The 12,601-nt window shown below is 51.3% G+C and overlaps 1 protein-coding gene across 1 annotated transcript in view; it reads left to right on the forward strand.

Annotated features, from left to right (window-relative positions):
- PHLPP1 (PH domain and leucine rich repeat protein phosphatase 1) overlaps window positions 1–12,601 on the forward strand; it is a 1,441,444-nt gene that overhangs the window by 806,962 nt on the left and 621,881 nt on the right. Inside the window, exon 9 of the mRNA XM_069613677.1 lies at window positions 11,051–11,146. Within this exon, the coding sequence (XP_069469778.1) occupies window positions 11,051–11,146 (96 nt within the window). The remainder of the gene's footprint in view (window positions 1–11,050; window positions 11,147–12,601) is intronic.

The following is a 12,601-nucleotide window of genomic DNA, read 5'->3' on the forward strand; positions in this document are numbered from 1 at the left end:
AGAAGGATTCACCCTCCACCTCCTTTTCAGCCGTCGTGCCCCGTCCAGCCCTCCTCCCCGTCCACCCGAGGGGATGATACGGGGACTGACACGGCAGCGACGGGTACGGACGACGAGGTATACGACGAGGATCTACCGTCGTCACCTCCCACCAGGGCTTCTCCCCCCGACGAGATTGGATCGTTCCACTCCATGATCGCCAGGGCATCCGAGCTTTTCCAACTCTGCCCTGAGGAGAAGAAAAAGGAAGGATTCCTTTATCAACGGCGCAAGGCCAAGAGGAAGACGGGTCCTCGCGGTGCCTCTACTGGACGACATTTGGGATGAGGGCCTCGCCCTCCTCAAGAACCCTTCCACGACGCCAGCTAGAAGAGACCGGTACGAGAAGAAGTACCGGGTCCCGGACGCGGCCCCCCTGTGCCTCCGGGCGCAGCCTACCCCGGACTCCGTCGTCTCCGCGGCGGCCAGGAAGAAAGCGGGGGGGGGGGTGCGGCCTCCTCATCGACTTCCCCACCGGACGGCGAGGGAAAGAAATTGGACGCTATGGGACGCAGGGTCATCTCGTCTGCAGCGACGGCGATTAAAGCGGCCAACGCCTTGGCTATCGTGGCCCGCTACGACAGGGAGCTATGGTACAAACTGGCTCCCCTGCTGGACTTCCTACCGGATGACAAGAGGGCGGATGCCCTGGAGATCCTACAGGAAGGTGAGGTGGCGTCGGACCACGCCATCACTATTGCGACGGACATCGCCGACACTGGGTTTCGCCAGTTGGGCAACGGCGTGTGCCTTAGGCGGCGTGGATGGCTCAAGGCTACGGACTTCCGTCAAGACGTACAGACCAGAGTCCTGGACATGCCGTTCGATGGGAACAACCTGTTTGGGAAAACAGTGGATGATTCCCTTCAGGCCATTAAAGCGGACACTGAGACGGCCCGGGCCCTTGGGGTTCTGCAGCAACGACGGACGCCCTTTCGGAGCAGCGGAGGCAAGGGCGCCTCCAAAGGTTCCGGCGGCGGTTTCTCCACCTACCGTCAAGCGGCCCGCTCGTCGTCTCAGGAGGCCTACAGAGGACGAGGCAAATCTGGCGGACCCCGCCGTCGTCGCCAAGGAGGTCAAGGCGGCAAAGCCTCGTCGAAACAGGATTGAACCGGCCGTGGGGTCGGGCCCCCACCGAAGCACCCCGGTGGGAGGCCGGCTGGCGAGCTTCGTCAGCGTGTGGGAGTCCATCTCCACCGACCGTTGGGTGCTGGACGCCTTAGCCCGGGGCCACGCGCTCGAGTTTCAAAGAAGGTGCCCGCGCGTCCCCCCCGTGGCCAGGAAAGAGCTTCACGTCCCTCAGCTTCTCCTGGAGGTAAAGGCGATGCTCAGGAAGGGCGCCATCGAACTCGTGCCAAAGAGGCTTCGGGGCTCCGGAGTTTACTCGAGATACTTCCTCGTGAAGAAGAAGACGGGGGGATGGCGCCCCATCCTGGACCTGCGACGTCTGAACAAGTTCATCAAGGCGCAGAAGTTCCGGATGGTCACCCTCCGGCACGTCCTGGGTCAGCTGGAGGAAGGAGACTTCCTGTCGTCGTTGGATTTGGAGGATGCCTACTTCCATATTCCCATCCTAAAGGGGCACCGAAAGTTCCTCAGGTTTGTGGTCCAAGGGCGCCACTACCGGTTCAAAGCCCTCCCCTTCGGACTACGGTCGGCACCCAGGGTATTCACCAAGTGCCTTGCACCGGTGGCGGCGCAGCTGCGCCGCGAGGGGATCCACGTCTACCCCTACCTGGACGACTGGCTCATCCGAGCCAAGACGAGGGAGCTCGCCGTGGAGCACACGGCAAGGACCGTCCAACTTCTCACGGACCTGGGATTCTCCGTGAACTACGCCAAGCCCCACCTGGTACCCGCGCAAAACGCACTGTTTCTGGGAGCGAAGCTCAACACAGTGTCCCTTCTGGCCTCCCCGTCAGAGGAAAGGACCAGGTCCATCCTGGGCAAGGTACAGCGGATGTTGGTTTCCGACGCGGCCAAGGTGAGGTCCATCAAGTCCCTCCTCGGAATGATGTCTTCTTGCATCTACCTCATTCCCATGTGCAGGCTCCGGATGCGCCCGTTGCAGGAGTTCCTGGACGCGCGCTGGATCCAAACGACGGGCGGCTTTGAGGAGAGGATCACACTCGACGAGAGTTTCCGCCGAGCGGTCCGGTGGTGGGGCACCCGCGCGCATCTGACGGCGGGCATGGACTTCCAGACCCCAGACCACCAGGAGACAGTGACCACGGATGCCTCCCTGGAGGGGTGGGGAGCGCACACCGAAAATCTGCACGCGAGAGGCCTTTGGCTCCCGACGGAGAAGTCCCTCCATATCAACGTCCTGGAGCTCCGTGCAGTGTTCTGGGCCCTCAGGTCCTTCCTTCCGTCCCTCAAGGGCAAGGTGGTGAGGATCTTCACCGACAACACCACCACCATGTTTTACATCAGGAAACAGGGCGGAACCAGGTCCCCAGCACTGTCCAAGGAGGCGCAGGACCTGTGGCATTGGGCCGTCGCCCAAAGGATGTTTCTGGTGCCGTTTCATCTGGCAGGGATAAAAAAACACCATCGCCGACTCACTCAGCAGGGAGCTGCGCTCGTGCCACGAGTGGGAACTACGGCAGGATCTAGTGGATCGCCTCTTCCGACGGTGGGGCACACCCGAGATCGACCTGTTCGCGACGGCGACGAACTCCAAGTGCCGGAGGTTCGCCAGCAGGTTTCCCCAGACGAGGAGCATGGGCGATGCTTTCTCGTTCCCCTGGGAGGGCCTGTTCCTCTACGCGTTCCCTCCTTTGCCACTGCTAATCCGGCTCGTCAACCAGCTCAAGAGGTCACGGTGCAGGATGATCCTCGTCGCACCTGCGTGGCTGAGGCAGATATGGTTCCCGGACCTTCTGGACTTGTCAGCGTCCCCGCCAATCAAGCTGCCGGTGGACGCGGATCTACTCTCCAGGGAAGGAGGCGCCATCCTCCACCACGACCCGAAATCGCTGAACTTGCAGGCCTGGCTCCTGCAGCGCTAGAGTTTGGAGGATACGACATACCGGCCGACTGCAGAGAGGTTCTTGCAAAGGCCAGGGCGTCCTCGACTCTTAAATGCTACGGACACAAATGGAAGAGGTTCTCTGTCTGGTGCCACGCACAGAAGATTAACCCTCTACGGATTACGGCTCCCCAGGTACTGCCGTACCTGCTGACGCTGGCCAAAGCTGGACTGGCACACGCGTCCATCAAGATTCATCTTGCTGCGATCTCCCGATACACCAGAACCACGGGCCGGACGTCCTTGTGGTCTCATCGTCTGGTGAAAGAGTTCATGAAGGGACTGTTCAGATCGTTCCCGCCGGTGAAGGCGCCTTCCCCGGCGTGGGAGCTCAACGTGGTGCTGACCAAGCTCATGGGACCTCCGTTCGAGCCTCTGCACTCGGCCCCGTTGAAGTTTCTGTCGTGGAAAACAGCGTTTCTTGTGGCCATCACCTCCGCACGACGGGTGGGAGAGATCCAGGCCCTTTCCTGCAAGGCCCCGTACTTGACTTTTCACGACACGAGGGTGGTGCTCAGGACGCACCCCTCCTTCATGCCCAAGGTACCGTCGGACTTCCATCTCAACGAACCCTTGGTGTTGCCTGTGTTCTTCCCGTCGCCTTCGTCGCCGGCTGAGAGGACTTTGCACTCGCTGGATGTGGCTAGAGCGCTGAAGTTCTACGTGGACCGCACGAAGTGTTTTCGGAAGACGTCACAACTCTTTGTGAACTTTGGACCTGTCAATCAGGGGAAGGCTCTCTCGAAGGCTTCCATTTCCAGATGGCTCTCCGGCTGTATCATGTACTGTCATCGGTTGGCAAACCGACCGCTGCCTGGCCGTCCGAGAGCCCATTCCACCAGAGCGATCGCAGCTACCACGGCGTTCCTTTCTGGTGTGCCCCTGCTGGACATATGCAGGGCTGCTACGTGGAGGTCGACGCACACCTTCACGAAATTCTACTGCGTCGATCGGGATTCCAGGGAGGAGTCCAGGGTCGGCCAAGCAGTGCTGCGCAACCTGTTCGCCTGAGGTGAGCCTGGTGAGGAGGTAAGATGCTTAATGTTGAGTTTGATGTAATGCTTAATGTTGAGCCTTTGCCACCTCCTGTGGTTGTGCATGTGTGTACTGCTATGTATTATTTATTCATGAGCATGTGAATCCATGCCAGACCCCATGCTGGAGAAGGAACAAGTTACTTACCTGTAACTGTTGTTCTCCAGCATGGGTCTGGCATGGATTCACATGCGAACCCTCCCGCCTACCCCTCTGCGGCTCTTCACTTGGTCATACTGCCACTTCACGTGCTTCCAAATCTGAAGATGGCTGCCAGAGGCGGTGCTTAGGTAGAGGGCAGTCATTGGCTGTGGTCAGTATGACGCAGAGACCAGTGATTGGTTATTACTACGAAAGACAGATCAGAAACGAAACTGATACTGGTTTTTTCTTTACCGAGGATTCCCAGCCTGACGACTGGGAATATTCATGAGCATGTGAATCCATGCCAGACCCATGCTGGAGAACAACAGTTACAGGTAAGTAACTTGTTCCATCCTCCTTTCGGCCCCTGAGACATGTCCTACACACAACTGCACACCTCATTAAGGGTTTACACAGATACAACCAAATCACCCTGGCCCTCATCGACCTTCACTGGCTCCCAAGGCACGCAAATATCACCTTCAAATTCTGCTGCATCATCTATAAGGCAGAAACTCAGCGTCTCTGGCGAACAACACATCACCAGCAGCCAGGACGTGTGCCGGCTTGAAATCGCTGCTCCAAAAAGGAAAGGACCAGAAAACAAGCCTTCTCTTCCTTCGCCCAAAGACTATGGGACCTCCTCCGAGTCAGCATCAGACTCGCCCCCACGAACATTAATTTCAGAAAAGAACTTAAGACCCACTTCTTCATTAAGTCTCTGCTCCTCAACGCCTAGGTCATCACGTGATTCCACATGCAACCTGACTTGCTAGATGCCATCTGCCCCTCTCCTCCCTGCCACCATGTACAGCTGTACCCCTCCCTTGTTACCCTCTGTATCCTACTCCCTGTTGTATATCTTTTCTGCTGCCTCTCAAAAGTGCTCTGTTCTGCATGTGTGCTGTTGTATACCTCTGTAAAATAATCTGTTGCTTCTCGAAGCTAGGTCAGCGCTCAGTAAAATACGATGATAATCCTAATAATGATAATACTCTGCACAAACCACTAGATGGCGGCCTTTGCAAAGCATGTGATTCTAAGCCACAAAGACAATTACTGGTGATATTTGCTGTACATTTTTTCTAATGCTTGTGTATCAGTTTAGATTTGCATGCTTACTCCGCCATCTAGTAGTTGTTAATGCTGTGCGGCGTACGCAATGGAGGCAGAGTAAAAAGACACCAAAGAGGTTTTACACACCCTATACTCAGAAGGGGTTCCTGAAGTCAAAAGACCCGAAAGAATGGGACTTGAGAGCCCAAAGAAGCCATTGAGTAGGAACCAACATTGTTCCCCTGCAGCCAGACCCCTTATCTACACGCCAAGTTACACAAGGCCTTATATTCTCACCATTGTGACACCAAGGTTGCTTTTCAAACATTTCTAAAGGGCATATCTGAACTGGGCATTCAGACGAAGCCCTACTTATCCTCCGGCAGAGTGACCCCAAACCATGGTGCAGTGGTTTGTGTTGATGTCCAGCCATGGTGCAAAACATCCTCTTAGGCCATCAACGTATGGCACACAGAAGCATCACAAGTGTAAAGCGGCTGCCTAACAGTGTAAAACGCCAATGCTGTCACCATGCATAATCAAAATGGAGACCCTTTCCACATATTGCCAAATCGTCATGAAGTTGACTTTTGCCCTGGCCAGCAAACCTCATGGGTTTACCATGCCTCAGCAAGTCTATCAAGTAGCTCAAGTCTGGTGGGGACAACCTCCACAACCCTATAGGCATGGGCTGCATCACCAAAAGCATTATCGCCCTGAGCAATGTAGCAGTCAATCGTGACGAGCTCATGCATGGGGAGCCTCCTCCAAACAGTGAGTTACTTTCAGGTGCCCTCCAGTGCATCCCCATTTCGGCAGAAGAAGAACTTCGTTCACCCATGCATAACCAATAAGCAATGGGTGACCAATACCATTTGGCAAGGGTATTGCATCCAACCTAATAACATCCTTCCAACACTTTGGCGGTGGTCAGAAGAATAGTTACAACTACTGTCAGCAGAAATTGACATCCTTCTAACAAAGGAGGCCATAAAGGAAGTGCCACAACTTCACGAGTATCTGTTTGGTTTATTTCCTTGTATCCAAGAAAGACAAAACCATAAGACTGGTCTAAGTTTGTATTTCATAAAGCCACAAAATTTCACATGACCACTCTGCAAGAGGTCATCTCCTTATTAAAGCAAGAGACCTACATGGCGAACCTGGATAGGATAGATGTATACATTCATGTTGCCATGTTTCAGGGACACCAATGGTACCTATGCTTCAAAACTGAACATTGGCATTACCAATTCAAAGTGTTCCCTTTATGGATAGCATCGGACCAACATGTCACAAAAGTACTGTTAGGGAGAATTCTCTTAAGTCTAATTTCCCAAACCTAGTGAGTCCCCCAGCAGCTTTGCTGGATTTTTGGGGTTTGTTTTTTTCTCCTGCTAAGAGTGAGACTCATTTACTCCCACTCTTAGACATGATTTGAGGTATGTCTTTGACTTATGTGCTTATGGGCTATAGGGTTTCTTTTTACTCCATAGGGTATCATCTGTTTTTCTGTATGTGTGGTACACAGCACCTTCAGTGCAGTACCACAGGGGTGTCATAGTGACCCCCAAACATAGACTCCATACCCTGGGACTGACTACTGTCTCCCAGGGCATGTAAAGTCACCATTGACTTTACTAGTCCAAAATTGTGAACAGAACCGGTACAGACCATCATATTGTGGAAGTACTGGTAAGGGGTAATTCGATTGCCCCTGGGTCTGTTTTCGAGGGGGCACTGTCCAGTCCCCCCTCGTTGAGTTTCTGGCTGGTGGCAGTGGTTACGACGCAAAATATTCCACCAAAATATTCTCTATGGGATTTTCCCATTGATTTTAAACGCACAACTTTTTGGTGCAATGTTAAAGATACCACTGGTTTATTTATTTAATATTAAATCACCAGTTGGGTCTTTTTGCCAGAAGTCGATTCTAAAATGGCGTTTGTGTCCGTCTCTGTAACTCTGACCAAGGTCGAGCCCTTTGTTACACTATTTTGGCGGGCTTCTCCACAGAAGCCCTCCAAATGGTGCCACTCTGTCTGGGTTCCACAGGAAGCGTGGAGGGGGGAATTGGCACCCTGGACTGCGTTGCCTTAGCAACCCGAGTCGCACTCTACTTTGATTGGCCCAGTGGTGAGCCGCCCGGCTCACCACTTAGCATGTGTGATTGACAGCTAGGCTGATGAATGGGGTTTTTTCTGCATAAAAGCAGGGCCTTTGGGACTGGAACTTCAGAAGTCGCCACAGGACCTAAGAATCCGAAGAGGGAAGAAGCTGAGCCACCTGCAACTGACGACACCACCGGTGAAGCCCTGCTGCAACGAACTCACCACTTTTCCAACGACAAGAGAAGATCTTCTGCTGGAGTCTTCTCCCTTTAAGCTGGTAGGACCAACCAGTTCGCCCTTTTTCGCTTCCAAAGACGTCACTTGGTCGAATCTCCCGTGCCAAGCACCCCGGCGGCCGGATAGCCAAGCTCACCACTTTTGACCGCGAATAAAAGGACCGCACCGTTTAATCGGGAATCTCTGCGGCTGGTTTCATCCCTGTGCAGTGCAACGACTCCACGTCCCCTCCTCGACGGGATCTTCTCTTCCCCTGGTCAGAACCACGAACTTCAACCACTTCCAGGAACAACTGGCCCCGCTGGAGCTTCCTTTCTCTTTAAGGTACTGTGCCCTGCCTGGCCTCCCTTTCTACAGATGACCCTTAAATCCTTGGCTTCTAAACTTGGTTGGCTCCAGGCCTTCTAACTATATCTTTTGAATCACCCCAACCTCTTTTGAACACTCTGTAAAGACTTTCAGTGCACTTTAAACCGTGTGATCCTGGGCACATTTCGCTTTGTTCCATTTAAAGTGGGCCTAGCCTATGAACTTTGGCTCTACAGTATAATCTGCCTTTCTCCCCTTGCTCTGAACTCTTAAGTGTTGGGAACTGTTTTATTTTATGCTCTGCCTTTTCTCTCCCTTTTTAACCTAAACTATTGGAGTGCCATCTAGGTTAAGCGCTCACTTCTGTCTTAACAAATAGTTGTGCTTTAACCCTGACTTGTCTGATAGTTATCAAGGGAGGTGTGTATACTTACCTGACTCTGTTTTAACTTACTTTTCATTGAGAGTGCTGTGTATTGCCTAAAGTGTGCTTTAAATAAATAACTATATACTATTTATACAAAGCTCTGGTCAGCGTTTGTTTGCTCTACTGTGTTTTGGCCCTATTGTGTATACTCTGCATACTGCCCTACTCTTCTTGAGAGAAGTCCGACTGCTCAGCCACAGCTACCAGGTAAATCTGGGTGGTGCAGACTGCTACCAGTTGGGTTTACTGCTTACTCCTGTAGTCATAATCTTTTTGCTTTGTTCCCCAAGGGAACTGCACATGATTCTGCCTAACAAGTAGTATCAGTGGTTGCTGCACATTTATGCACAGAGGTATTGAGGCATATCCCTAACTGTATGCTTGCTGGCCCAGAATGGAGAGCAGTGCAAAGCAATGCCTACAAAACAACAATCTTCCTGATAGCACAGCGAGTAGAACGCTCGCTTTGACATCTGTGCAGAGCCTGCTGACGCAGGTTCGAATCTTGACAGGGCCAAACTCAGCCTTCCATCCTTCTGAGGTTGATAAATGAGCACCACGCACCATGGGTAATAAACACTGTTCTGATGCCTGAGGGTTCGTAGCGCTATATAAAAATGCTAAATTAAATTAAATCAACTAGGGTTTGCCATAAACGCTCCGAAATAAAGCCACAACCCAAGTTAAAGTCCTAGGGGCTGGCATGGATACATAAAACTGACATTAGCATACCCTCCCATAGAAAGAATGCATGTAATCATGGTACTAATTCCTCTATCGGCCAAGTCACCTGATTTCAGTAAGAACAAGAGGAGCTCGAACAAGACAGCCTCTATCCAAGCTCACATCTTTGGGGCCACTAACACGGCTGAACTTTTCAAAATCTTCAAGGAACTCTCCAATCCTCCTGCAGTCTCAATTTCTCCTCTGCCTTCCATAGCCCTCTGCACTGCATTGGCCTCACATCATCACTAAAACCCAGGACATCCTGTCCTCACTTTCCTCTACACCACTACTTTCTCCCTCATCTGCTCTTGGGCCTCCCGTTGCCCCCCTGTCCCCCTTTCCCTCCGACTCTCCTTTCTCTCCCATATCACCTGATGCAGTTACTAGACAAGTTTGCTCTATGAAAGTCTCATCCAAACAGGGGCTCCCCTGCTCCTGTAGAACTATCAAAGACAACATTGTCTCCCTTGCTCCAGCCTAGGCTGATTTCTGCAATCACTCCTTTGGCACTGGATCCTTCCCCGCACTCCCTTGTGCACCCTCTCCTCAAAAGCCCTTCTTCCGGCTCTTCCTGTCTGGCTAACTACTGCCCTATCTCCATTACCCCCTTCCTGGGCAAACTCTTGGAGAAGCTGGCCAACTCCCAGCTTATCCACCACACATAATCTGTTGGTTGTCTCCACGACCACCAGTGTGGCTTCAGAGCTGCCAGAGCCTCGGAAACCTCACTCCTGGACACCAGTGAAGGCTTGCTCACTAATCTCAATTCCAACTCTCCTTCTGTTCTCATCCTTCTTGACCTTTCCTCTGCCTTTGATATGGTCAATCCTGCCACCCTTCTAAATCGAGTCTGTGATGCCATTGGCATCACAGATCTGGCTCTGGACTGGTTGACCTTCCTCTCCGACCGACCTTCCCAGGTTGAACTGTGCTTTTTTTCTATCCTCCATCTCACTCTCCACCTGCAGTGTCCCTCAGGGTTCTATCCACTTGCATTTTCAACATCTACCTGACCCCTTCAGCCCATTTGATCTCCACCTGCGCTCCTTACTTCCAGTGTTATGAAAATGACACGCAGCTCTCCTTCAAGCTTTCCTCTTCTGCCTCCTCCTCATCCTCTCGCATTCCTGACTGCCTGTCTGCTATTCAGGCGTGCTGCACTGCTAAGGATCTCTGCCTTAATTCCGGTAAGACAGAGATCCTCCTCATTGGGACCCCTCCCACACTCTGGCTGCCCTCCATGAGCCCCCTCCCCTCACCCCGACGGAGTTATGGCTGCATGCGTTACAGGATTTCCCTCTAGTGAGGGATGGGGGCCCTGCCAGGGCTCCCTGGGACCGCGGCTGAACTTGGGGCGATCGACCATAAAGGGGGACAGGCGCCCAAGGTTGGGGGCAGCAGCCCCGACCGCCCTGGAGCTCTGCCTGGGCTGCGTTGCACCTTTTCCCGGCAGTGTGCCAATCCCTCCCCAGAGAGAAAAACTAACGCAGCACGGCCAGAACTCCATGACTGTCGGGGGGGATGTCGCGGGCCTTGAGCGCCTGTCTCCCTTGTTGGTCGATCATCCCCAAGTTCAGCGACGGTCCCATGGAGCCTGGGCATGGTCCCTATCCCTCCTCGGAGGGAAAAGCTGTTACGCAGCCCAGCCACAACTCCAGAACGGTCGGGGGTGATGTCCCCAGCCTTGGGCGCCTGTCTCCCATGGACGAGTTATCTCGTCCACCGTACTGGAAATGTAGTGCGGAGGACGAGATACCTCTCCCTTCTCACTTAAGGGTTAATGGTTACAAGGGAAGCAAATAGTAGAGCTGGGGTAAACACAGGTTCTGCTTCAAGGTGGTGTAAACATTTAAATTTGGTGTTTCTGACTCTCTTGTGTTATGCAGGGATCATAATTTTGTCAAAGGATTGACAACGCTGTATTAATTTCTACAGGAATCACCTTGAAAATCTCCCCGAATGGTTGTGTGACACCAAGAAACTTGAGGTTTTGGATGTGAGCTATAATCTGATATGTGAACTGCCTAGCCGGTGAGTACTACATTAAGTTGCTCAATCTGCAACAGAACATGCTGTAATAGAAAACATTTGCTATTTTTGGGTTCCGTTTCTTCCAGTTACCTGGCTTCTCATTCTTTATTGTATGTTTTTTTCTTTTGAGTGTTCAGCATATTTCAAATTGTTTTAATGTATGCTGGACAAACATTTTATTTTCTACAATTCACAATTTTTTCCTATAACTAGAAGTTACAGCCTAACTCTGGCTGTTGTAAGGACATGATTACAGAAATACACTAACAAGCAAAGTGCAGTGCTAAGCTGTATAGCCCCTAGTATGTCGTTGAATGATAAGGATGGTGTTTAAAAGGAGTGAGTTTTTCCAATTCATTATACTTCACCTTGTTTGAGTGGTATGAACAGTTTAAGGAAATTACTCAAAATGTTCTCAAACTTAAAATTAAGCAAATTGATGGCTATTTATTTTTATAAGTGTGCTTTCATATTCATCCCAACCTGTTCATTATTTCGAATTTGGTAAATTAGCTGGAATGTTCCATATTTAATGTCACGATGGTCCTTTACAATCTGGCACTACATCTTTTTATAGTTTTATTGAGCCCATTGATCTGGATAAACTGTGTCCTCTCAAATCGTATGTGCATTCTAAAGGACATTGGTTTGTTCTGCATAGGCTAGCCCATCCTTTTGGGCAATCACAGTTCCAACTTCTTGATCCCTCCATTTTGTCCAAGTTTAATTCATCAACCACACCTTGTTCTAGATTGCATCCTGGGCACTTCTACTCTGCAAGCATGTGGCTTGAAGGAATTCACTGACCAGAAAATAAACAGTTTGATGCTTGCATGAAAAGTCTGACACCACAATGACCATCCTTTAAACAATTTTACTGGCTCTGCCATTACAAAGGACATCTAGCCAATCTGAAATCTCAGCAGAGAGCAAGCAGTCTATATGTTCCTCAGACATGCCTGCAAAGCATTTCGAAAGGGACACTGCCAATTTAGGCGCTTTAAGTATGGGGCGCTGCATGATTCTGTTCTAGCATCCTGATAAAGGAATCGCCAACAGCCACACCTTGTTCCTTGTGTGTTCTGCTATTAAAGTGATCAGGAAAGCATTTGCCAGCTTTCTGCATCCTCTTTTTCCTCTAAGAGGAGTGTTTTTGCCTTAGTTTCAGTTGGACAAATTACCTCTGGCTTCATATATCATACAAGAACAGATTCAAGTGAGGCATTGGTTTCAGCAGACTGTGGCTGGCTAACGCTGCCTGTATTATGTGCCTGAGGACTTTCCATCTGGTAACTTCCAGCACCGTCTGTTGCAAGTGGACAGAGGTTGCTACGGGTACACTTTCAGATGGGGTCCAGAAAGTGACTGGTATGGCCGGCATTGTGAAATGTCTCAAGTTGTTACACCTCCTGAAAGTCCGCATCTACCCCCATGAAAGGTATGATGACTTGGCAT

This window comes from Ambystoma mexicanum, chromosome 5p (genome assembly GCF_040938575.1).
Source record: "Ambystoma mexicanum isolate Mex_15411 chromosome 5p, UKY_AmexF1_1, whole genome shotgun sequence".
In the NCBI taxonomy this organism is placed as follows: domain Eukaryota; kingdom Metazoa; phylum Chordata; class Amphibia; order Caudata; family Ambystomatidae; genus Ambystoma; species Ambystoma mexicanum.